This window comes from Thalassophryne amazonica, chromosome 6 (genome assembly GCF_902500255.1).
Source record: "Thalassophryne amazonica chromosome 6, fThaAma1.1, whole genome shotgun sequence".
Lineage (NCBI taxonomy): Eukaryota > Metazoa > Chordata > Actinopteri > Batrachoidiformes > Batrachoididae > Thalassophryne > Thalassophryne amazonica.
Genome location: NC_047108.1, coordinates 34,221,659 through 34,246,861, shown reverse-complemented (window position 1 = coordinate 34,246,861; position 25,203 = coordinate 34,221,659). Strand labels below are relative to the sequence as shown.

The window sequence follows — 25,203 nt, the reverse complement described above, 5'->3', positions numbered from 1 at the left end:
GGTCCTGAGGACAGAGTCAGGAAAGTTGGAGTGACATCTTCAAATACTTTACAGGTTTCCCATGCTGACGTCTTTCCCTTTGTACCAAAGGATGATACTGTATCACATCCAGTGTTGTATGCATGAAATACAGGCAGAGCTCGAGACTTGTCAGGACCAAGGGATGTAGCAATCTCATAAGTGGGTATGTACCTGAAGTGTCAACCTGTACCAAATGCCAGCCACAGCTCCTGGATGTCCATCTCCACTGCTGCTGCCATGGCCAAGACAACCACATCTGTGTCCACTGTCCACAGAAGACCCTCCTTGTAGCTCTCATTGACAGCATCTACAAAATGCAGAATCATCCGGCTGTCAGCTCCTTCATGGTTGCATGGAGCAAGGGATCAAAAGTCCATGGAGGAGATTGCACAGGGCATCCTCACCACTTGTGGTGACTACTTGTGTCTCTGTTTCGAGGTGGGTGAGGTGCACTACCAACTGTTTTTTTGGCGTCAACCCACAGAAACTTGACAGTTTCCTGGGCTTGCTCTGCTGCAGCTCTGTTGTAAAATGATATTAAACAATACAGGTGACACTTCTCGTCTTGTGCTACCAAGTCGCCAGCACTGTGTTTTGCAAGAAGTTGCTGATCTTGAAGATCTGTGGCACATTTTGTAGTGTTCTTTTTGAGCCCAAAAGTTGCTGCTTCGTGGAGAGTGTGAACTGTGTCATCATCCCCACAGAAAAAAAAACATATCTTCTGTCACTGCTCTGTGTGTAGCACTTTGTCAGGTGAACTTCTTGGAAGCACCTGAACTGTCGCCACAGGCTTTCTCAGAATGTCTCTTTTTTTGTTTGCTATAGCTTTGACTTGTTGAATTTTGCTTGGCGGGATTTGTGCCACTTGGCCAAGTGTTCCATCACAGTGGCTTTGATGCCTTTGCCATCATCGAGGTGCCTTAGGTCAAGTGGCATGGGCATAGCCTGCAGCTCATTGAAGCATATCAGATTTTTTGCCATAGTACAGTGCCCTTGACCAACACTGACATCAATCTGGTGCAGTCATTTTTATAAATCATAATCTGCATGTTGCCATGTGATATAATATGGCTGAGTCTGCTTTCACATTAATGTGTAATTCCAACAGTGATGCTTTCTAAAAGATTAGCACAAAGTTGGTTATGTTTATGCTGGTAAATTGTGACATTATTATTATTTTGCTGAGTCATTTGTCATCTGAGTCAGGATAATTGTGAAAGTCTCCAGGATTACCAAACACCCACATGTACTCATTGAAACATGCTGGAGAAGTCTAAGGTTAGATGGGAACCAATATCTCTCGCAATGCAGTGTTAAAGTTATGTGTGCCAGTGTTTATTAGACACCATTTTGAAAAATGGCTGCCAAAGCTTACACAGATCTTTTTCCCGGTAGCTCCATAGCTAAAACGTTTACTAGGGTCATGGCCTGGACATGTGCCAAATTTCATAATTCTATGTATAAACTCACAAATGTTTGCTGTATTTTACATATTTGCCAGACTACTATGAAACAATATGAATTCAGACCACTAGCTGTCAACACTGTATGTATATAGGCACTCCAACATGGATGGCACCTCCTCATAACCCCCCCCCACACACACACACACATACACACATATTTTGATTGGCTTACATCCTTTGCCACTGAATAAAGGGTTGCTACCTTTAAATTACAAGTTACATGTCATAAGAACACAATCTTGAGTAGCTTTATGTCATAGAGTTGATTTGAAGATTGCGATGAGTCACTGACGCCTGTTTGTTCCTTGAGAGATCCTGCTCACAGGTCTTGCATGTCTTGTCTTCTTTTAAATGGATGACAATGAAATTTCTTGAAGCAAATTTTGCTTATGTTCTCCAGTATCACTCAGTTAACCTACTTCTGCCGTCCAGGGTTTTTCACAGCCAAAGGTAAACTGGTCAGCTCCATTCTGTATCCTCAGCCAATTAACTTCCGTTTCTACAAAGATGCTACAAAGTTCCTTCTTGTCCTGGCTTGTATTGGTAAGTATTTTAACAGTGGCTGCCATTGCCGCTGAGAAAAAAAATGTGTATTTGTGTGAATTTTTTTGTTTCAGGACTGAATATATGTGGTAAATCTGCAATATAAATGTAACAGTAAAGCGATTGCTTGAGTTGAGTTGGTTCAGTTTTGATACTAAAGTCCAATAATACCTTTCTTGGTTCAGCTCTGTTTGGCAGCATTTACAGCTTTGTGATCCTCTTTAATTCCAATGTAAGTGTTTTTTTATGATTTATAAACTTATTTTGTAAGGACAAAATATTTTATGTTGTAACTGAAACAATGATTATAAAGTCATCACTAATTTAGTGAGCTGTGTGCTCAGGTGACCATACTGCAGCTTGTCATCAGGACCCTTGACATTGTGACCATTGTGGTACCTCCTGCCCTTCCCGCTGCCATCACCGCTGGCACCATCTATGCCCAGCGCCGGCTGAAGATTCAGGACATCTTCTGCATCAGCCCACCACGCATCAATGTTTGCGGCAAAGTCTCTCTATTCTGCTTTGACAAGGTGAAGAAAACATTAGCTGAAGTTTACTGTGAAATACTAAACTTAAGATGAGTGACCACAGTGTATTCTGATGTCATCAGTTGTAAAAGTCCTTTTGCTTTTCCAGACAGGAACTCTGACTGAAGAGGGTCTGGATGTGTGGGGGGTGACTGAGCGAGGACCTGCTGGTTTCTCACAACTGCTCAGAGAGCCCAGGCTCCTCCCCCCAGGGCTCATGCTGTCAGGCCTGGCCTGCTGCCACACAGTGGTGCTCCTGTGCGGTCAGCCCATCGGAGACCCTCTGGAGCTCAAGATGGTCGAGTCCACTGGTTGGGTATGGCATCATAAAACTCAGTTTATTTATTTTAATTTTGAGCTGGCCTAGCAGCATTTTTAAACGTGTTGGTGGTTTATAGGCCCGATTAAGTAAATCTTTTTTCTGGACCAGCTCTTTAAGCCTTGCATGGATATTAGAAGGGGCTTGGGAATATGACCAACCAGTCTACATGTGTTTTGTGGACTAAGAAAAGGGGTACAAGACCATGAAACAACATGGTGTCCTCTTGGAGTGGGGGGTGGGGGTGTATGAGAGTATAGGCTAACGGAACCAGTGTGATGCGCAGTCTGGTATTATACAACCAGAGTAGGAGCTGTGTCCACATTCTCAGCATTATATCAGACCTGTTCCCAGTGGGTATTGGATGCCCCCAGAACTGCCCCGTGCCACCAGTCTTATTTGTGATTTCACAGACAGCATTTCAAGGTGCAGCTAGGGATTGGAGGGTGCCTAGTTTGGTCACTTCAGAATTACATCTCTGCTTTTTATTCCCTGCTGGCCAAAGGCCAGAAGACGGCTTATGTTGTCGCAATTTCCATCGTCTATCCGTCCGACTGTCCATCCCAAAAAACGGTGTAAACGTTCTGAAATAAACTCCTCCCACATTTTTCAGAGGAATTTTGTGAAACTTGGTACAATTTCTTATTATAGGTTGGTAATACACATTATCATATCGTTGAAGTTGGGTCCATTTTACCAGAGTTATGGCCCTTGATTAACAAACCTAGACACTGCCAGTTTCATGGTGTCCATGTGGGAAGCGACAGGGAACAGAATCAGCATTTTGAAATCTGAGGTAATGGCCCTCTGTTAGAAAAGGGTGAATTCTCCTTTGGGTCAGGGGAGAGTTGTTACCTTCAGTGGAAGAATTCAAGTATCTGGGGTCTTGTTCTTGAGTGGGTGTAAGATGGAGCATGAAATTGACAGATATATTAGTTCTGTCTGAGGTCCTGGGGATGCTATACCAAACTGTTGCAGTGAAGAAAGAGCTAAGCTCATCTGTGGTCGTGAACTTGGGTAATGATCGAAATGACAAGGTTGCGGCTACGTCTGGTGTCTGGGCTTACACTCTGGAACAAGTAAAGAAGCTTGAATATCGGTCAGGGACTCTGAGTAGCAGCTGCTTCTCTGCTTCAAAGGGGTCAGCTGAAATGGTTTGGTCATCTGATGAGGATGCCCCCTGGTTGTCTCCCAATGGAGGTCTTCCAGGCATGTTCAACTGGGAGGAGGCCCAGAAAAGACCCAGGACACACTGGAGGGATTATATTTCCCAGATTGTTAGCGAACGCTTCAGGATGTCACAGGAAGCATTCGAAGACTTGGTCGAGGATAAGGAAGGGTGGGATGATCTGCTTGGTTTACTGCCACCACAACCTGACCTAGAAAAGTGGCAGAAAATGAATGAATGAATCTTCTTGCAGTATCCATCTTTGGGGCTGAGACACCACCGTGCAGAAACAGAAAGCACATATCAGATTTGTATCACCAGTGTATCACCAAAATGACTCTTTAAATGGCATGTAAAATTCCAGAAATTCTAAAATTACTTTTCACCCTCATGTGGTGCTCATATTAGTAGTCTACTGGTTTCTTATGCTCAGAAAATGAATACATATAACCGCTGTGTTTCTGTGTAAATCTGACTTGTTTCTCAGATATTATGTAAAAGCTAGTGAGAAATGAACACTTAAAAGTGAAAATCTTATTTTTGTAACCTGATAACACCTCTGGAGTGATTTACAAGACATCTAACAGATGTCAGCATGCACACGCATCACACGCAGTCAACGGGAACTTCCAGTCTTTCCAAAAGCTCATCTATGCACACATGCACACCCTTCTGCAGACTCCACTAAAAAGGTACATGCTCATTTTAGCATTGCATTATATTTATCATTTTTACTGGCGTATTGCCCGTGGGGATTCACTGCCTGTAGTTTGGGTAGTGTTTATAAAATAGGCTAGCTGACATTTAATAAGTGTAATAAGTTATGCAAAGTTTCTATCATGAGTTGGAATGGCATATGGTAAATGGACTGCATTTATATAGCGCTTTTCCATCTGCAACAGACGCTCAAAGTGCTTTACAAGAATGAATCCAGAATGTTTTTAGAACCTTTGACTTTCACAGTTTTTAGAAGACCTCAACCCTTTTATTTCCTGTTAATTATGTAATTTTTTAATGTTAATTTACTGTCTTAATGTATTTATAACTTGTTTAGGTTATTATTATCATATACACATATCATTATTATTATTAGGGCAGAAGGTCATGGGATCGATTCCAACCTGTGGCCTTTCTGTGTGGAGTTTGCATGTTCTTCCTGTGTTTGTGTAGGTTCCCTCCGGGTGTTCCAGCTTCCTCCCACATCCAAAGACATGCAGGTTAGGTGAATTGGAAGCTTTGTAATTGTCCAGGTCTCCGTGGTAAACGAGATCTCAATCTCAATGGGACTAACCTGGTTAAATAAAAGTTGCATTTAAAATTTTAAAAAAAAAATTTAACTTGAATTGACCACAATGGAAATTCGTGTTTTCACTTTCTTGTGTCATCCATGTATTAACATATTTACAAGTATATTGTGTACTTACATCAAACTTAATTAAATAAAATCACACACGCACACTTTTAATATATGGATGATTTAGCACACCCCGCTGGATAGACCGTATCGGAGTTCCGCGCGCGCAGGAGTTGATGGGATGCCAGTATTACAAACAAACCACTGAAATCTACACTATGTTCAGTGAAATAAACCCGTGCCTCACACGCTTCGGCAAAGCACTTCAATATCGTTCATGAGCGCTCGCCCTTCAAGGACATTTTGCACCTAAAGCAAGAAGAATAAATGTTTTCTGGTAGGAAATGAAAAAGTGGGCAAGTGAAAAACTTCTTCAGGCAGGTAAAATGGTCACCAGCCTGCACGAAAACAGGCGCATGAAAAAGCTTAATGTCACTCCCTGTAGTGGAGGAGGAATCAACAAGCACTAAAACAGGTAGAAAAATCATGAAGAAATAAGCTTTATTATAACACACCTGCTTTAGCTCATAGCCAAGTTGAAGTGTTGGGTTTGGGTGCAGTTCTGTCCGTTTCACATCAGTGAAGTGTACATCGCAGACATGAGAATTATCCAGTTGTTTATACTGCTGGACTCCAGCTGCTGCTTTCTGTTCACTAACTTTGTCCATTCTGCTCTCCTGGCTGGCTCAGTTGGGAATGGGAATAGCTGAAATGGCCTTGGGCAATCATAATCCCCAGATACAAACCTGCAGTTGTGTACCACACTCTTTCCTTCCATCTCTCAATAGATTATGTACTGTTCCCACAGTCTTTCACTGCACATATCCTGCCCATCTTGCCTCTACTACCAGTTGAACATCTGCTGCTGGTCTGGGAGCTGTGTATCACTGAAGTCCAAGTGTTGAGAGTGAGATTAGCATGAATCGCTGATGTAAACAAAGCCTGATGCAACAGTAAGCAGTGCCTGATGTGTGTGTACGTGGGTTTGTTTGTAATGATAGCGGCGACCGGAAGTGGATTCGCGTTATGCGCAATCAATCTATTGGCATGAGTCCAGAATGTAATTATCAATGGCCATTGTTCAGTGTTGTTAGCTAATATCAAGGTTCTAGCTAGCGCAAACTTGTGTTATGGCCCGTTACGCTATAATTTTGGACTGTTACACTTATTTTCAGTACAGCGTAAGCGTGGGTTATTCCTCGACGCATCAGCTACTCAGGTCAGTGCATGCTGATTTTCTTCTTGTAACGCACCGTCTTCTTGGCTACTGCGCGATCTGTGTCAATATTATCCGTGGCATCATGCAGGCATCGAAATGGCATAGAAACGACAACAAAGGTATGTGTAGTATCGCATTGTATTTCAGACCAGTTTCGCAGAGGAAATCGGATAGTCCCACTCTGAATGAATCTGATGGTGACCAAGCTGGCGAGCCTGGTCGTGACGACGGGCCGTATCGGGAGAAAACCAGCGGGCCTGATGGTGAGGAATCCAGCAGGGATCGCGAGGAAACGGACGTGACTGATCGCAAGAAATGAATAGTCCCCTGCCTGTTTGTTCCAAATGCGCCCTTCGCCATTACGCACAGCGATCACTGAAAGGGAGCAGACGGAGGGCCTCTCATACAATCTCACGTGCTCAAACAAAGAGTGTTTGAGTATCAGGATTGCTCCACTAGCTTGGCTGTGAATGTTATTGGATCAGTCTGTGGCCAGCTCTCTCTCTGCGGTGTAAACCACCGTTTACCATATCAATGGAGTGAGGGGGAGGGGCCGCTCCTCAGAGTGTAAATAAGCCTGGAAGTGGGAAAAGTACTTTCAGAGCAGGAGAGAGCAAACACAGTCAACTTCATAGAAGTATAAATTTGTGATGTGAGCTTTGTGTAATAGCAGACAGAAATTGCTTTGAGATGAAGACAAACATCAAACTTTATTGCAGACTCCAACGTCCAAATAGACACCATCACATACAAAACATAAAACAAACACATAGTATAAAAAGACTAGTCAGTACAGTCTTCTTTGAGTTTGAACAACAAATCAAATGGTGTTCTGTGTATCTTTCAATAAAACTTTTTTTAATCTCTATTCCTGGTTGTGTCTGAGTTTGAATATCTTCTGACAAGGTGAAGGTAACACACTGCCAAGATGCAAAGGTAAGAAAATTATCCATTAAGACTACATAGTGTAAAAAGTACAATTTGCCCCTTTGGGTACTCCTAGAATGGTCAATTTGTAGCTTAAATTTTCAAAAGCTCCGCACCATGGAAGGGGGACCCCACTTCCGCATCACCACCCCCCTTGCTCGCTGCGCTCCCTCGACATTACCACTACACTAAAATTTTATCCTAGCTAGAACCCTTTAATATCCATAGTTTCTCCAAAAATATTAGTCCTATCAGTGTTCCATTTTGGTGGCGTTTATCCTTGACCCAAAATACATAAGCATAACAAACAGTAAATTTCTAACTTTTTGTAAGAGCCATTCCCTTTTTAGATGTTTCAGGCCATTTATTGACAGTCACATTTGATGTCAGTCTTACAAGTGGTGTGTTCTGTTCCAGACTCTGCAAGAGCCAGAAGGAGACAAACAGGTGCTGGATTCACAGTTTGGAGGCCAGAGAGTTTTGGCTGTTATGAGACCTCCTGTACAGCAAGCTGAAGGCACTGTGAGTGTTCCTGCCGTCACAATTTTGTCGATACTCCATAAAGGTATTCCAGTTAAGGGTTACAGGGACAGGAGCCTATCCCAGTGCTGGGATAGGCTCCTGTCTGTAAATGCTAAGATAAGATAAGAAAAGCCTTTATTCATCCCTCAATGGGGAAATTTCAGTGTCACATCGCAGCATAGAACAGTAGGAGTAGACAGAAGGGCATGCAATAAAACAAATAAATAAAACATCTCTTAAAAAACAAGAACTAAAAAAAAGCACTGAGTGCCGGGTAAAGCTAAGGCTACCATTGTTCAGTTCAATGCTGCACTGCCGGGATGTTATACACTGTTGGGATGTAAAAGTGATCAGATAAAGTGACTTCAGCGTGAAATGTACGATAAGTTACTCTATTTACAATATGGACAGGTTAAAATATAGTAGGTAAAGTGACTTGAGTTTGCACCATAAGTTAAATTATTGCACCTAATAAATACAGCAGGTAATGACATGATTATTGTCCTGTCCTAAAACCTTCCAAATTAGTGCATTATGTTAAACTCAAACATATAGTTGATATTTTCACTTTGTAAAAGGACTGAGGTGATGTTAATTTCAATAACTTGTCTGGATTTGTTTGTTTAAAATTTTAACCATAAGTCAAAATTGTCTTGCTGTGCATGACTCCTGTGATACGTCTGCAGGTCTGTATGGCTGTGAAAATAAATGGCCTTTTTTTCCCTCCCTCTTCCTTTCTTTCTGGTAGCCAGGTCTCCTCTACAGGCAGAGGATTGAGCTCTACCTCTCAGCTGTCTGTCTGCCACAAAACATGTAACAGGCAGGCACTAAAATCTATGATTCCAGACTTTCCAAATGGTTTTAACTGTTAAGCTTCATTCACTATGTCCCAAAAATATGTTAGTGGTCTAAAAGTTATCAGAACTATATTTAGCAGAAGTTAATTGGTCCGCTGATGGTTTTCAAAGTTAGCTGAAAAGGTAATCAGCTAACAAAAAAGTTAGTTTAGCAAATTAGCAGTTAGCGGATTAATGGAACTGTGCCCATCAGTGGATGCTGTGTTAGAAAAGAGCAGCGATGGTTAGTGAGTGAAATATAATCTTGTTCAGCGGGAGAACCATTTGCTGTTTTCTTGGCTGCCTTAAATCTTAGGATGTGATCGCGAAAGAGTTTCTGTATACAGTTGGATGGTGAACAGCTTATGATTTGGCTGTAAAAAAAAAAATACAAAAAAATCAGTCTGTTTTTTGCTTTAATCCCTGCTCAGTATTGAGAATCGCAGCAACTGGGAAAGGAAAAGGGGACGTCCATGCTTCAACTGGCTGCAGCAGATAGATGTCTGCTTTTGAGATTTGGGTTTGGACTGATTGTCTTCCTGGGTGGTTGGTTTCAAGGTCCCAGGATCGCTCCATAATCTTGTGAATGTGGTAGCACGAGCTCATGCTCCCTGAACTGATCCCAACTATTCTTTGGAAAATGATGAAAGCAGTTAGCTAAAAAAAAGTACGTGTGATTCTTATTTTTTATGTCTTTTGTTTTGCTGTCAGGTCACAAGAGAGGCTGTCGGCATTGTTCAACGCTTTCCCTTCTCTTCCGCCCTCCAGAGGATGAGTGTGGTGACTGTGGCACCTGGGGGGTGCTCAGCTCAAGCTTTTATCAAGGGGTCCCCAGAGATGGTGGCGAGTCTCTGCCGAGAAGAAACAGGTGAGACCAAGAGAAGCACACAGAGCGTGTTCCTGTGACAGGCCTGAACAATACTGAAATGATGTAGTCATTTATTAGATGTTTAGAGCACAGTTTTTCACAGTGTAGCGGTTTAATAAACACTTCCCTTCTCAACTTGTCTATCATTGGAAGTATGTCTGATTTTCATAAAGATCAACATATTAGTTTATGAATAATTGATCAAAATGTGGGAAAAAAAAATTAATCTGGCAATGTATAATCCAGAATCCACACCTTTCTGTAACTTTATTTGGTACATAAAAAAACACAAAGCCCCACAGATGTAGGAAAATGAGCTGTGAAGATGATACACACATCAGTGTTTTCTGATTCTGGGCATGTTAAATATTTAAGGATTGTTGTACTGGTTCAAGGCCACCCCTGCCCATTTTCCATGTAATGTGGAGTTGCACGAGAAAGGGCATCCACTGTAAAACCTGTGCCAAATCAACATGCAGATCCACCTAGGACCTGCTGTGGTGACACCGAGTGAAACAAGGGAGAAGCAGAAGGGACTTACTGTTGTTGTACTGCAAAATTCTTTAAACTATTAAGTTTGATACATTTAATTAATTGTTTAACACAAACAATTAAAGTTTGTTTTACTTTTAGTAATTAATATCAATAATAAAGATTAGAGTTAAAGAAGCATAAATGTTCTAAGGCCTTTCCTCAAACTGAATGTGTGTACATGTATGTAAATAGTGCTGCATTTTGAACCACTGATGAAAAGTGTGATGTTTTGCCTTTACAGTACCAATACAGTTCTCAAGCACACTTCATACCTTCTCCAGCGAAGGCTTCAGAGTTCTTGCTCTCGGATACAAACCGTTAGATAAGGAGACAGATCTGAGTACAATTGAACGGTTAGTCATGAACACTCCATTCTGTATTTGAAATTGGACCAGAGTTTTCTCGTACAGTCAGGTCCATACATCTGGACAGTGACACTTTTTTTTAAATTTTTAACTATTTATTTATTTGGTAATTTTGCCTGTGCACACCATCATATGCACAGTCCTTCCATTTTCAGAGGGCAAATGTAATTGGACCAACTACACATTAAAAACTAGAGCACTGCGCTCATAGAGCGCAAACTTCCACCAACAACAATTTCCAATTCCACAAATTTTTACCTTTGAAAAATTTTTCAGGGTCAAAGCTCTGTTCTAAGTGGCTTTTCATAAGCTAAAATATGATACAAAATATAGATCAAAAGGGCTTTTCAGTGTTAATATCAAATATCTGCTAAAGCTGCAATATGGATCAGATGCAGAGCAAACAGTCTATTCACTGAGAGTACCAGTTTGCACCTCATTGTCACAAATGAGTGATTGAGGCACTTTTGTTTGAGAATATAATGCAAAATGTACACTGAATGGGCTTTTCAATATTAAATTCAAATGTCCACAAAATCCACAATCTGGATCAGATCTGGATCAAAATTTGTCAGGTGATGGTGAGTGCCAGTCTGCACCTCACTTTCAAATATGAGTGAGATTGGGGCATGTTTGATTAAGATATAATGTAAAATATACATTAATTGTGGTTTTCAGTGTTAAATTTGAATGGCCACAAAATCTGCAATATGGATCAGATGCAGATCAAACTTTCTCAGTCGACAAAGGATACCATCCTACATAACACTCTCAAATATGACAGATATTTGGTCTTTTTTGACAGTTATGAATTTTTGAAAACTCCTTCAATGTTAAAAAAAAATAGGGATTTTTCCAAGATTTTTACTGACTTTGACCTATGACTTTGAAAATTTAATCAGTTCTTGCCTATCAGGATATGAATCTTGAGTTAAAAAAAAAAGTTTGTAATATATGAAAAGTTGTGGGCTCCAGGCTTTTCACAAACAAACGGGTGAAAACATACCATTGGCGGACGCAATAATGCTCATATAATAGATGAACATTTAAGTCACTGACTGTCTTGGACTTCATTTGCATCAATTGTTGAAAAATAGAAACATTATGGTGCTATATGGTAATTCTGTCTGGAGTAGGTATTTCTCAAAAACTGGATTAATGTGCAACAAGGAGAATAGTGAGGGAAGCCACCAAGAGACTTATCACAACTCTTAAGTAATTATAGTTACTGTAGGTTGCTGGCGATTCACTGCCAGCAAAGTTCAGCAGGATGAATAAGATCTATCAATGTGGTATGTACTGATAAAAAACCAAAAAGGATTTTTCACCCTGGTGTTGGGTTGTGTACAGTTGTGGAGGCTTGGTGTACAGTAACACAGTGTTGTGTAGATTTACATACAGTAGCAGAGTGTTGTGTAGTCTTACTTAAAAACTGCATACTTTCTCACATATCCATCAGCATACTGCTGCGTAGGGGAGCAAAAACTCAGCGTAGAGCTGCATAACTCAGCGTAGTTGGTACACCGCATTACGCAACTCTACATTAGCCCGCTGTGAAAGGGGCTTCAGCGAAATGAAGCAATGCTTCATAAGAGTCGAACTCTGCTAATACAAGCTTCAGATAGCAAGCTGCAAATTTCTGCTGTAACAGACAAACGTGATGGAGAGCGATTATAAATTGAAAAAAGTCTCCCACATGTAGGCCTGTTATCTTACATGTCCAGGGTCGGTCATGGTCAATACATGTGGGTGCACATCAGTTCATTGTTTTCAAGCTTTTAAGACACGCTTCTTTATTTATTCATTCACAATGAGGATTTAAATTATTTGTAGACATTGTCTTCCGGAACAAGGGTGTCTTATGTGGAAATCAATTTCCGTTAGGATTTGATGAATCCGTCTGAAAGGATGCAACAGGTCAGATTAAAACTTTTTTATTTACTCTGTGTGCTGCTTCACATGATGCAAATGTAATGCCGTCTGCCACACTTCAGCATTCTGCTCAAGATGAAAATAAATCCCATTAATGATCCGCCAAGACCAACAAAAAAAGTATATTAATTTACACTGTTAACAATAACATGTCATTAACTATAAGTGCCTGAAGTTACAGAGGCAGGTCTATGACATCATTTCACACAAGTTCTGTACGTTCAGTGCCTTTGTGCTGATGTGACCAAAACTGACCCAACCTGACTATCATTGTTCTTGCAAAGCATTGCTTCATTGCACTTTGTTTGCAGAGTCAAGCCCTTAATTCTGTGGCAGAGCCCTACTCTTGGTGAAGCATTGCTTCATTTTGCTTTGCTTTCACCAGAGAGAGGTGTCAGATCAGTTTTGTTTAAATGTCAAAGCCGTAAAGCCATTATATTTTTCATTACGAATAGTCTGCTCCGTTTGTTTGTATTGATTCAATGGAAAGTTGTTGAGTTAACCTTAACATTATTTGAAATAAAGCAGTTGACTTAATTACCCCATGAAAAATTAGTATGTTCAGCTTAGAGTCCCTTTATTCAGAGAGTAGTGACATGACGAGTTGGGAAAAATAAAATAAAAACCCCCTCACATGTGGGACCGGAGGCATTTCTGTGAGTAAAAAAACTGCCCGCTTACTTTTTTTTTTCATACCGTGCTCAGACTCGGACCTGTTAAATCAGACACAGCAAAAAGCTTTTAATAGTTTTTGCAGTGCACATGCTGATTACATTTTGGGATCACATATGTTTGGCAGAAAAGTGCGCAACTTTAAAACACAGAGTCTGAAAAAGATGAAATTGTACAGCTTACCTTTGATTTGGAGGTGATGATTGCAAAAAGAAAATCTTGCTGAGGGTCAAATTAATCCATAATAAAGCATAATCCAGCAACTGAGAACTTTAAAACTGTCAAGCACGTCATTGCATGACACAGAGTTACAAAGCTACAGCTGCATAAATCAGGCTTTAAATTAATCAATAAATCATCATAAATTGTAAATTTACATAAATTTGATAGCTTAACTGTTATATTTATTTTGATAGCATCTCTACCTGGATGTGTTGCTGTTTGTATTTAACTGATTAAAAAAATGTTGAAAACATAAAAGCTTCATTCAGTAGTTCAGCGCAGTTGGTCCAAAAATGGCGCCATGTTTTCAGTTGATGCTACAGTCTGTATAAAAATGTGTATTTTCTAAATGGTTAATGTGATATTTTTATGAAACCCTTTGAATTGCAACTAATACTCTGCACTGCAAACATATCGTGATTGTTTCTTTTCATCTCCATTGTGATGCTTTACAGAGGAAAATAATTAAAAAAGGTCACTGTCTAAATACTTACGGACCTCACTGTAGCTTCAGTCCTACAACTGAATTAGTGTGTTTTACTTGAGTTGATTGTGTACAATGAAACAAACACTTCTACAGTGATTTCCTCAGGGTTAATGCAGTTTTGTGTCTCTCCACAGGGGGGCAGTAGAGAAAGACATGAATTTCTTGGGATTGCTGGTAATGAAAAACCTGGTGAAGCCAGAAAGTCCTGTGGTCATTAAAATCCTGAAAATGGCACAGCTTCGCACAGTCATGGTCACTGGTCAGTGATCTTTTCAAAACTTACTTTGCTTGATCTCTTGTTTTTCCTTCTGTGCACACAAAGAAAAAAAATGGAAGATTCTGTGCCACATTAAAACCTTGTTTTCATTCTGCACCAGGGGACAACATTTTAACAGCAGTTAATGTGGCAAAAAGCTGTGAGATGGTGGGCTGTAAGGAACAGGTGGTATTTGTCCATGCCACCCCCCCTACTGCTCACTCTCCAGCCACCCTCAAGTACCATCTGGGAGACGGAGGGACCAGTGCCACCCAAGATTCCATCGAGGTCATTACACAGGTCCGTCCTGTGCGCTGCACTGGTCCAGAGTCACTTTAACACTGTGTACTTAATGTGTGTTTCTGAACCATCCATCCATTTTCTAAACCTGCATATTTGAGTTAAAAATGATGGGGGAGCTGGAGCCTATCCCAGTGGTCACTGCATGAGAGGCGGGGAACACCCTGGATAGACTGCCAGGTTTTTCGCAGGGCCACATATAGATACAAAAACTCATTCATTGTCCATTTAAAGTCACCAGTTCACTACACCTGCATGTCTTTGGAAGTGGGAGGAAGCTGCTCTGAATAAGACTACAGTACGTCTTAATCGGCCCTGAGGCCCATTGGGCCAGTGCTTCTCTCTGGTTTCTATGATATGATGTAGATGAGAGTCCACGACTCCTCCTGGATGGGATGCCAGTCCATCGCAGGTTACTTCTCAGCAAAGGCTGGTACCCGTTTACAGCTGGGTGGACTGAGACAGTACAGATTAAGTACTTTGTCCAAGAACACAGAAAGGTGGCACAAGTGGGTTGTGGGCAGGCCGTTGGCAGATAGGTCAGTGGATCAAGAAAAGACTGGTACTATCAAAGTATGAGAAGAGTTTGTTGATATTCATCTTGTGTGTTTGTTTGTTTGTTTGTTTGTTTGTTTTTTGGCCCATTGGCAGAGTTCTGTGCTTCAGTATGTGCTTTTTTGGTCACTGACCGTTGTCCTCCTCCCTTCAGAGTCTGTACCAGGCTGGGTTTGGATATCACCTGGCTGTCAATGGCAAGTCTTTTGCTGCCCTCTGTGACCATTTTCCCGAGCATCTGCCGAAGGTAATAATGTTCACTGTAGAATAAAATGCAGCCATGATGTTTGTCTGGGACAGCAGTTCAAAGGTCATGATTAGGTTAAGTCAAATGTTGTTAGATCAGGGTTTGACCCATTTGTTTTTGTCATTTCTCATGCACCACCATTGCAGGTTCTGATGTGTGCCACAATATTTGCACGCATGGCTCCTGACCAGAAAACCCAGCTGGTGAAAGAGCTGCAGAAACTGAAGTGAGTTCAAACAGCAGAGGGGAAAGAAAAAAGTCTGAGTGCTGAACAGGGTGAAATACTGTATCACCTAGTATGTGGGGAAATCTGACTCTGTGAATACTTTCTGGATGCTGTGTGCGCGTGTGTGTGTGCGTGCGTGCATGCGTGCACTGAGCCAGCCTGTACAGGTGCATCTCAAAAAATTTGAATATCGTGACAAAGTACAATATTTTTTGTCAGGTATTTCAGAGAGTGAAAATTTTACATATTCTAGTATATAGAAACTAAAATGTTTCAATCATTTTTTTAATTTTACTTTTCTTAATTATGACCTACAGCTCCAAAAAAAATATTAAACGGCATATCTCAAATTATGGTAAATGGACTGCATTTATATAGCTCTTTTCCATCTGCATCAGACGCTCAAAGTGCTTTACAATTATGCCTCACATTCACCCATTCACACACCGATGTCTGCATCTTATGATGAAAGAAGCTGAGCTCCAGTAATGTCCTTATTTTAGAGCTTTTCAACTCTGAATGTAGTCTTAACAACAAATATCAACCATAAAATTTCTCTGTCATTTAGTGATGTCATTTTGGATGCTAATGGTGTTAGCATTTGTAGCAGCTATTGGTAACTTCATGACATCAAGTTGTAAGCAGGACAGAATTTTTAATGGCCCCACCAAAGCAAAGTCGGGATGAGAATCACTGCTCAGCTCCCAAAATGATGATTTTAATAAACACCCAAACTGAGATTAACCTGTAAAACTGTAAACTGAATTTATTGGTGCTTGGGTTTAGTTTGTTTGGGCTACGTGCATGCGCACACACACACAGAGAGAGAGAGAGAACAAGAGACTGACATGCTAGGCTTTTTTATATAGGATGGTAATAATCATTATTACTATTACTAAATAAAGATCGAAATGTTAGCCAGCACCTGATTGGTTGTCTCTTTGTCTTCAGTTACCAGGTAGGCATGTGTGGTGATGGAGCCAATGACTGTGGAGCTTTGAGAGCAGCTGATGTTGGGATTTCTCTGTCTGAGGCAGAGGCGTCGGTAGCGTCACCTTTCACTTCCAAGACCCCTAACATCAGCTGTGTCCCACTGCTCATCAGGTGAGCACAAAATTTATTGATGAGTGGGCTGAGTGGTTCCTGAAACACTAGTGTTTAATTTGTGTGTAGAGAGGGTCGATGTGCTCTGGTGACCTCAGCCAGTCTCTTCAGATACATGGCTCTGTACAGTCTGGTCCAGTTCTCCTCTGTCCTCATCCTCTACACGGTGAGTGACGACTCAACGCACGCACGGAGAGAGACACACACACTTATTAGAGATTTCTGCTTCCTATGATGAAAGAACCTGAGCTCCAGTAATGTCCGTATTTTAGAGCTTTTCAACTCTGAAGGAAGTCTTAACAAAAATCAACCATAAAATGTCTATGAATAAAATGGGTAATATAATTACCAACATTAAGGGGGCTGTAAGAATTGCTGCTGTGACAGTGTTGGAGGTTGCAGACTGATATTCACATGGACTTAGTTTTATGTGGGGAGGTGAAATAATGTAGTTTTACTACAAGACGTCTGGAATATTTATGGTTGATTCACACGGGGTAACCCAAACCCAAAAGTGAAAATAGTTTAAGGTTTGTTGTTGGTGTCTGTCAAATCCACATGGTTTCTGGGGACAACAGAATGTAAACAAAACCACATGACCCAGGCCTCACTTTCATGTCATAACAATGGTTTTCTCATCATGACTGCAGTTTAACTCGACCGTGTCACTGCTGACCTGTTTGTGTGCGTGTTCAGGTGAAGACAACCCTGTCGGACTTTCAGTTCCTGTGGTGTGACTTGTTTATGGTGACCGTGCTGGCCATTGTGATGGGGAGAGGAGGCCCCAGCGAGGAGCTGCACTCCTACAGACCTCCTGCCAGTCTGTTGGCCCTGCCTGTCCTGGGCAGCCTCTTCATCCTCTCCTCCTTGAACATCCTAGGCCAGCTTGCTGCTCTCTTCATCACCATGTCCCAGGACTGGTCAGTACACACACACACACACTGAGAGAGCATGAGATCTGTCACACCTGTCAGACTATCACTGTGAAACCCACTGAGATGGTTCACATGGTCTTTGAACACACTGCAGGAGTTCTTTCTTCTTTTTTTTTTTTTTAAAGGTACATTCCACTAAATTCCACAGTGATTGGAACAGCCAATCTGCCCAACATGGAGAATGTGGGTGTGTTTGCCTTGTCGGGTTTTCAGTACATCATCATGGCTGTGGTTGTCACCAAAGGCTACCCTCACAAAAAGCCTCTCTACTACAACAGTGAGTGTGTGCACCACCAGGCACCGTCATCAGTGACGCAAAGCTGTGAAACGTGTTCCAAATGTATACTTAAGGTTTGAAACAAAATGAAGTGGAGACTGCTTTTGCCTTCTGTGTGTTTGCAGTGCTTTTTCTCTGCATCCTGCTGATCCTTGCTGCACTGTTGACATGGCTGGTGCTGTATCCAGGTCCTTTGTTCAGGCAGGTTTTTCAGCTGTATGACATCACTGACATGATCTTCAAAGTGCTGCTGGTCGCCTTGGCTGCTCTCAACCTCTTTCTTTGTTTCTTAGTGGAGGTGAGTGCACATGAAAAAAGGACATACAGTAGTGTTCAGAATAATAGTAGTGCTATGTGACTAAAAAGATTAATCCAGGTTTTGAGTATATTTCTTATTGTTACATGGGAAACAAGGTACCAGTAGATTCTCACAAATCCAACAAGACCAAGCATTCATGATATGCACACTGTTAAGGCTATGAAATTGGGCTATTAGTAAAAAAAAAAATTGAAAAGGGGGTGTTCACAATAATAGTAGTGTGGCATTCAGTCAGTGAGTTTGTCAATATGGTGGAACAAACAGGTGTGAATCAGGTGTCCCCTATTTAAGGATGAAACCTGCACCTGTTGAACATGCTTTTCTCTTTGAAAGCCTGAGGAAAATGGGACGTTCAAGAACAACGTAGTTTGATTAAAAAGTTGATTGGAGAGGGGAAAACCAATACGCAGGTGCAAAAAACTATAGGCTGTTTATCTACAATGATCTCCAATGCTTAAAAATGGACAAAAAAAAAAAAAAACAGACGCGTGGAAGAAAACGGAAAACAACCATCAAAATGGATAGAAGAATAACCAGAATGGCAAAGGCTCACCCATTGATCAGCTTGAGGATGATCAAAGACAGTCTGGAGTTACCTGTAAGTGCTGTGACAGTTAGAAGACGCCTGAGTGAAGCTAATGTATTTGCAAGAATCCCCCACAAAGTCCCTCTGTTAAATAAAAGACGTGCTGAAGAGGTTACAATTTGCCAAAGAACACATCAACTGGCCTAAAGAGAAATGGAGGAATATTTTGTGGACTGATGAGAGTAAAATTGTTCTTTTTGGGTCCAAGGGCCGCAGACAGTTTGTGAGACGACCCCCAAACTCTGAATTCAAGCCACAGTTCACAGTGAAGACAGTGAAGCATGGTGGTGCAAGCATCATGATATGGGCATGTTTCTCCTACTATGGTGTTGGGCCTATATATCACATACCAGGTATCAGTTTGGATGTGTCAAAATACTTGAAGAGGTCATGTTGCCTTATGCTGAAGAGGACATGCCCTTGAAATGGGTGTTTCAACAAGACAATGACCCCAAGCACACTAGTAAATGAGCAAAATCTTGGTTCCAAACCAACAAAATTAATGCCTCGCAGATGTGAAGAAACCATGAAAAACTGTGGTTATACAACTAAATACTAGTTTAGTGATTCACAGGATTGCTAAAAAAAACAGTTTGAACTTAATAGTTTTTAGTTTGTAGCGTCAACAGCAGATGCTACTATTATTGTGAACACCCCCTTTTCTACTTTTTTTACTAATAGCCCAATTTCATAGCCTTAAGAGTGTGCATATCATGAATGCCTGGTCTTGTTGAATTTGTGAGAATCTACTGAATCTACTGGTACCTTGTTTCCCATGTAACAATAAGAAATATACTCAAAACCTGGATTAATATTTTTAGTCACATAGCTCTACTATTATTCTGAACACTACTGTACTTGCCTAAAATAGAAGAAAAAAATAAATATCTCAAACACCGCTGGACAAGATGTTGAGTCTACATGATGGTTGAATTAAAATCCTCAGTCCTCAGAAAGTAAAATATGTTCTTTTCTTTCAGTGGCTGTGCCAGACAAACAATTTGCCAATCACAGCATACTGTTCACTATGGCACAGCCCAACTAACCTCTCAGGTCAGCTTTGATCTCCAAGGGGAGAGAAAAACATCTCTGGATGCAACTGTTAAGACCTTCAACCAGTCAGAGCAACAAAACCTGACACCCCGAGTGACACAAGCTCAAATAAACGTTTGAATTGTTGCATCCCACTGACTCCATTTATAAACACTAGTACTAGCAGTATTAACATAACTTGGTTAATAAAATAATGGTGCGAGTCAACCAGGACTCTGTGCTGTTTAATAAAAGCCGCTGTCTCAAATGGTTGCTCTTCATTGACGGTGTGTAACTGTTTGTGCCTTCATGATGCCTTCAGGTGCACCTTGGACATTCTGAAATCTGTAAAGATGAGACTACTTGCTTAAATTGTTTAAAACAGGAAAGTTTAATAATTAGTTAATTCATTGTGCTAAATGCCAATATCCCATTTATGCAGCTTTTTAGAAAATTACATGATATTTTCACCAAACCCTGATATTTTTTTCAAAGTTGTTTCACTGCAGCAGTTTTATTACTGACTTTTCAACATCCTATACAACATGCATTGACAAATGAAATTCCAAATTATGAGAATAATCCTTTCTGTAGAGCTTAATGAGATTTTACAATTTTTGCACGAGTTAGAGTGACCCGCAGCACCGAGCCGAGTGGTAGTTCTGGGATCTGGCCCACTGCGGGAGATCAGCAAGACTTATCTGCAGTTAATTTAACACAATATCACTTACTGTTTGGTAACATGGAATATTGTGTTTCGCCACATGTATGTAAAGTTGTGGCCTCCACTGTAGGTTGTGAGTAGTGATGTCGAAAACCATCCTTACTGATGGCAGCTGATTCTATAAACTATTAATTGTGAACATGTCTTCTAGGTGCTGATCGACAAGGGTGTCCTCAACTGCCTGCGGAGACTACGTCGGGCGAAGCCATCAAAGAAACACTATAAACGTCTGAAACTTGACCTGTGCAACTCGCCGTCATGGCCGCCACTGAACCACACCCTGTTCTCCACACAGTGCTCACTGACTGGCCTTAGCTAACACCTGCTGCTTTTTCTGCTTCTGCAACTTCACACTTGATTAAAGACTGTTTTGACATGAAATACTTTATTTTCTGGTGATTTGGCAGCACATGGTGTGTTCTCTTTAATCTGCTGGAACATTGAATCCAGAAGAGGGTGTGGGTGTTGTGAACAGGATCGAGCAACTCTTCTGTAACACCGTTAAATGTAGCAGCTGGTCAAAATCCTGTCATTCACCTGCAGGACAGAATCAAGTTTTTTTTTATTATTAATAATTCTTATTGATAGAAGCCAAAACGTTGCTACCTGTGAAGTTCCCAAACACCTGAGAACCTGAGACAGTAGAATTTATAGCTGTGGGGAATAAGGTCATGGATCAGTAAATATGAAGTCAGGGTTTTTGTTGTTTTTTTCACTCTCACACAAACAACTTACACTTTAACTTTCTCAGTGCACACAAATTCTCAGCATCATATTGGACCCGTTCTCAGTGGGTGTTGGACTCCACCAGGGCTGCCTGTTGTCACCAGTGTTGTTCGTGATGTTCATAAACAGGATTTCAAGGTGCAGTCAGGGACTGGAGGGTGTTCAGTTTGATGACCTGAGAGTTGCACCTCTGCGTTTTGTAGATGATGTGGTTCTGCTGGCTTCATCAGGCGTGACCTCCGATGCACACTGAGCAGGTTTGAGGCCGAGTGTGAAGTGACTGTGATGAGAATCAGCACCTCCAAATCTGAGACCATGGTCAAGAAGTGGTGGATTGTCTGGGGAGAGTTGCTGCCCCAAGTGGAGTTTTAAGTATCTTGGGGTTTTGTTCATGAGTGGGAGGGTAAGTTGGAGCGTGAAATCGATAGACTAGGACGGCGTCTGATGTTTTACAGATGCATTGTAGTGATGGAGCTTAGGCAGAAGGTAAAGCTCTCAATTTACCCTACGATTTATGCTCCTAACCTCACCTATAGTCACGAAGTTTGGGTAATGAAAGAATAAAGTTGCAGATACAAGTGACAGAAATGAGATTCCTCTGTTGGGTATCTGGGCTTACACTCCGAGAGCGTGTGAAGCTCAACCATGTGAGGGACTCTTCTGCTGCTTCTTCGCAGCGAAAGATGCCAGCTGAGGTGGTTCAGGCATCTGGTGAGGTTGCCCCCTAACTGTCTTACTAGGAAGGTCTTCCAGGCACGTCCAACTGGTAGGAGACCCCAGCGAAGACCCAGGACATGCTGGAGGGATTGTATTTCCCATTTGGCTTGGCAATGCCTCTGGATCCCCCGGTAAGAGTTACAGGACTTGTTCGAGGATGGGGATGCATGGGATGAGCAGCTTGGTCTGCTGCCATGGTGACCCCAACCTGGATGCATGGAAGAAAATCATTCAACGAATGCACACAAATCCTGCATTACACACCACAGGGCAGTGATTATAATGGAAAACATTCACACCCCCTGCACAAAAAATATGAAGTCACGCAGATTTACACATCTGAATACCAGCATGTGAATTCAAGCAATGGCAATTACGTATGTAACAGATCAGTTATTTTACTTTCATGTCTGTCTTACACAAACAGATCATGAACTATAACAGCTCTGTTGGTGTGAGTCTGAAGCTAGTTTTCATGTGCTCACTTTTCCAATAAACTGCATGTGACAATTTACAAATTTTATCCTTTTGTTTTAATTTGTACAGTACATAATGATGAATTTGAGGTGTAGCTCATCTGTGGGTGAGAAACAAATTCAATTCAAATTTACTGATCTGTGTACACACACACATTGTCACAGGTGCTTTACACCAAATAAAAGATCTAAAAATGCTCCACATAAACATGATGTTGGCAAAACCTTTTATTAACTGAGTATTTACAAGCAGTTTTGTTGTTTTCAATCGGAGCTCGGTGAAGCCCGTCAGGTTCAGCAGTCAGGAAGTACGTGCACCGCTCATTATGGCTTTAAGATGTGTGAGCAGATGCAGGTGAAAAACAAACTGTTGGGCACAACGGTGGTGGACAGTCAGATTTTTTTTTTTTTTATAATAAAGTCGCTCTTCTTTGACTGACAGCTGGTTGTTTGTCAGTAAGAAACAATCGGTGACGTTACTGCCAACACCTTACAAAAATAAATCACACAGGCTCTCTGTGAACGTGGACTGTGCCTATAAACGTGCCCTGCTGTTTGGTCACAACCGTTCCCCAGCTGAGTGACTGGAGACTTTCCAGACCAAGTTACGCTCCAATACTCAAAAAGCTTCAGTGTGATTTCATGAGACCACAGAATTTTATTCCAGCTGATTTCAAAATCTCCCACTTTTGTTCTGGCAAACCTGAGAATAGATTTGACACTGGCTTTGAGCCACACGACCAGACAGCTGTGACCGGTGAAGCAGCAACTCACATGCACATCCTCCAGTCACAGCCACTGTCTCCGCCCGTGCGTCCAGGCCGGCGAGGCCACGACCATCACTCCTTACTACTCTTGGTTTTAAGCGGTTCAGTGAGCTGAAATATCAGAAGTGACAGGTTTAGTTCTCTGTAATGTGTACTTGCACAATACACTTTCTTTTAGTTGAATTTTGATCATGTTGCACAGGTTTGTTTTAAAAAACATTCCAGAATCCTGGCATCAGCACAGACTCACTTGTTTAGAAAACAACCTTAATTTTTAACCTTAAAACTAAGTACTTTTTATAGGCACTAGGTCCAGAGATGGGTCTCAGTCCGACATCCCACAGGGCGCCGCAGCAGAAAATACAATCACTGCACTTCAGTCTGCTTGCATGCACCTGAGTTCCTGTATACATCAGTGACATCACGTGCACGCCGCTGACCAGGCGGCGGTACACAGAGACCTGTGCCGTTACTCTCCATCTGACCATCTCCTCATCTGCTGCAAGCTAGACATCTGAATCAAAAATATATAAAGTTTTATTAAAGGGGATTTTGGTTCACTGATTAAAACACTGTTGGGTTTGCTGTGATTTAATACAAAAAGGCAGAAAAGCTTCTTAAAAACAGGTAAAACTGGTGTCCATTTAAAAACAATTTAAATAACTATTTTATATATATATATATATCTTATATGACAGGAAGACAGCCAAAAAGCATCTATTTAAAAAAAAAAAAAACGTGTAAAGGGAAGCCATCAGAGGACCGTTAAGGCAGCAGTGAGCTGACAGCAGCACGGTGAAACAGACCGTGTTACCATAGAGACGGGAAAACCAAAAGACTAGAGCGGACATCATCACTCTACAAACCAGACATTAACCAAAACCTCACAGCTATGCTGTTTAAGATACAGAATGGTGTTAAGCAAACCGCTGACATCACAAAAGTCAGTGCCCCCACCCCTGCCAAAAAAGACAGCTGGGGTCACAGAGGTGTGTGTCAGATACAAGGAGACTGCACTGCTTCTCATTTTAATGTAGTTTGGAGCAGAAACCATGGCTGCTTGGTCCACTAACTGCTTCATACTTGTACTGTGCCCAAAATGTCTCATAATCCAAGTTGGAAACTTCAGAAAACAATTCACTTGATGAACTCAGAAAATATGGATGCAAACAGTAACATATTCAAGCTTTGTCATCTTTACAAGGAACACGTAATTATGTTGATTCATTTTTGGGATTTTTTTTTTTTTAACTACCTCAGACTTAATATTTTATTGACATAGTAAGACTACAAAATACGTCACATACACACACCTTACAGTTTTGCACTACTGTATGTCATACAACTTAAAAATAGTGCCGTCATTGATTTTTTTATTTTATATATATAATTTATTAAATGCCTCTCAATTTTATCATTCATCTCCTGTAGCCCTGAAAGTGGTACTGAAGTTGAAATTCGAGTACTGTGACAACGCTACAACTGAATGCAGAATTGTGACGCATCGTCGAGGTGATAATGACAACTGAAGTGATTACAGTGAAATATTCAGTTTTAAAGCAACCCCCCCCCCCCCCCCCCCCCAAAAAAACAAAGCAATTTCTCGTACAAGAATGTGGATACAAAAATTGTGGAACTGAGCTGGATGTCTGCTCTAGTCATTTCTACATCTCTATGGTGTTACTGTACTGACCAGAATTCATCTGGTGTCTCATGTTCACTGGTGGAAGGAACGCTGTCCGGACCTCTGCAGCCCCACCTCACTGTGGACCGTCCATCACCAGAGGCTGTCCACTGAAGTACACTGCTGTCTTTAAGGTACCGGTGTCGCCGACCAAACGCTCCCCCTAAAAATCAGTCCGCCCTGCCTTCACTGCGCATGTGTCATCAGCCGCGGTTCAGATTTATCACCTCGTTTCTGCTTCAAACTGCACTCCAGTTGTCCTGTCTCAGCGACAGATATCTGAAGCT

General features: G+C 41.3%; 2 protein-coding genes across 6 annotated transcripts in view; one reads left to right on the top strand and one right to left on the bottom strand.

Annotated features, from left to right (window-relative positions):
• The window catches only part of atp13a2 (ATPase cation transporting 13A2), a 107,228-nt gene extending 86,301 nt beyond the window's left edge, over nucleotides 1-20,927 (top strand). For all 5 annotated transcript variants that reach the window (XM_034171960.1, XM_034171959.1, XM_034171961.1 and 2 more), the window contains 17 exons: nucleotides 1,920-2,030; nucleotides 2,216-2,262; nucleotides 2,375-2,563; nucleotides 2,670-2,876; nucleotides 7,965-8,069; nucleotides 9,617-9,773; nucleotides 10,549-10,660; nucleotides 14,120-14,244; nucleotides 14,363-14,541; nucleotides 15,251-15,343; nucleotides 15,490-15,569; nucleotides 16,521-16,673; nucleotides 16,743-16,839; nucleotides 17,370-17,593; nucleotides 17,734-17,885; nucleotides 18,011-18,183; nucleotides 20,698-20,927. In XM_034171960.1, coding sequence (XP_034027851.1) covers nucleotides 1,920-2,030; nucleotides 2,216-2,262; nucleotides 2,375-2,563; nucleotides 2,670-2,876; nucleotides 7,965-8,069; nucleotides 9,617-9,773; nucleotides 10,549-10,660; nucleotides 14,120-14,244; nucleotides 14,363-14,541; nucleotides 15,251-15,343; nucleotides 15,490-15,569; nucleotides 16,521-16,673; nucleotides 16,743-16,839; nucleotides 17,370-17,593; nucleotides 17,734-17,885; nucleotides 18,011-18,183; nucleotides 20,698-20,865 — 2,372 coding nt within the window. In that variant the 3' untranslated portion in view covers nucleotides 20,866-20,927. The remainder of the gene's footprint in view (nucleotides 1-1,919; nucleotides 2,031-2,215; nucleotides 2,263-2,374; nucleotides 2,564-2,669; nucleotides 2,877-7,964; nucleotides 8,070-9,616; nucleotides 9,774-10,548; nucleotides 10,661-14,119; nucleotides 14,245-14,362; nucleotides 14,542-15,250; nucleotides 15,344-15,489; nucleotides 15,570-16,520; nucleotides 16,674-16,742; nucleotides 16,840-17,369; nucleotides 17,594-17,733; nucleotides 17,886-18,010; nucleotides 18,184-20,697) is intronic.
• Nucleotides 20,928-21,066: 139 nt separating this feature from the next.
• LOC117512025 lies at nucleotides 21,067-24,224 on the bottom strand. The gene is made up of 3 exons (XM_034171964.1): nucleotides 23,527-24,224; nucleotides 23,240-23,343; nucleotides 21,067-22,197 (listed from the first exon to the last, which is right to left on the bottom strand). The coding sequence occupies exons 1-3, from the start codon at nucleotides 23,718-23,720 to the stop codon at nucleotides 21,809-21,811; spliced, it is 687 nt and encodes a 228-aa protein (XP_034027855.1). The 5' UTR covers nucleotides 23,721-24,224; the 3' UTR covers nucleotides 21,067-21,808.
• Between the last annotated feature and the right edge of the window lie 979 nt (nucleotides 24,225-25,203).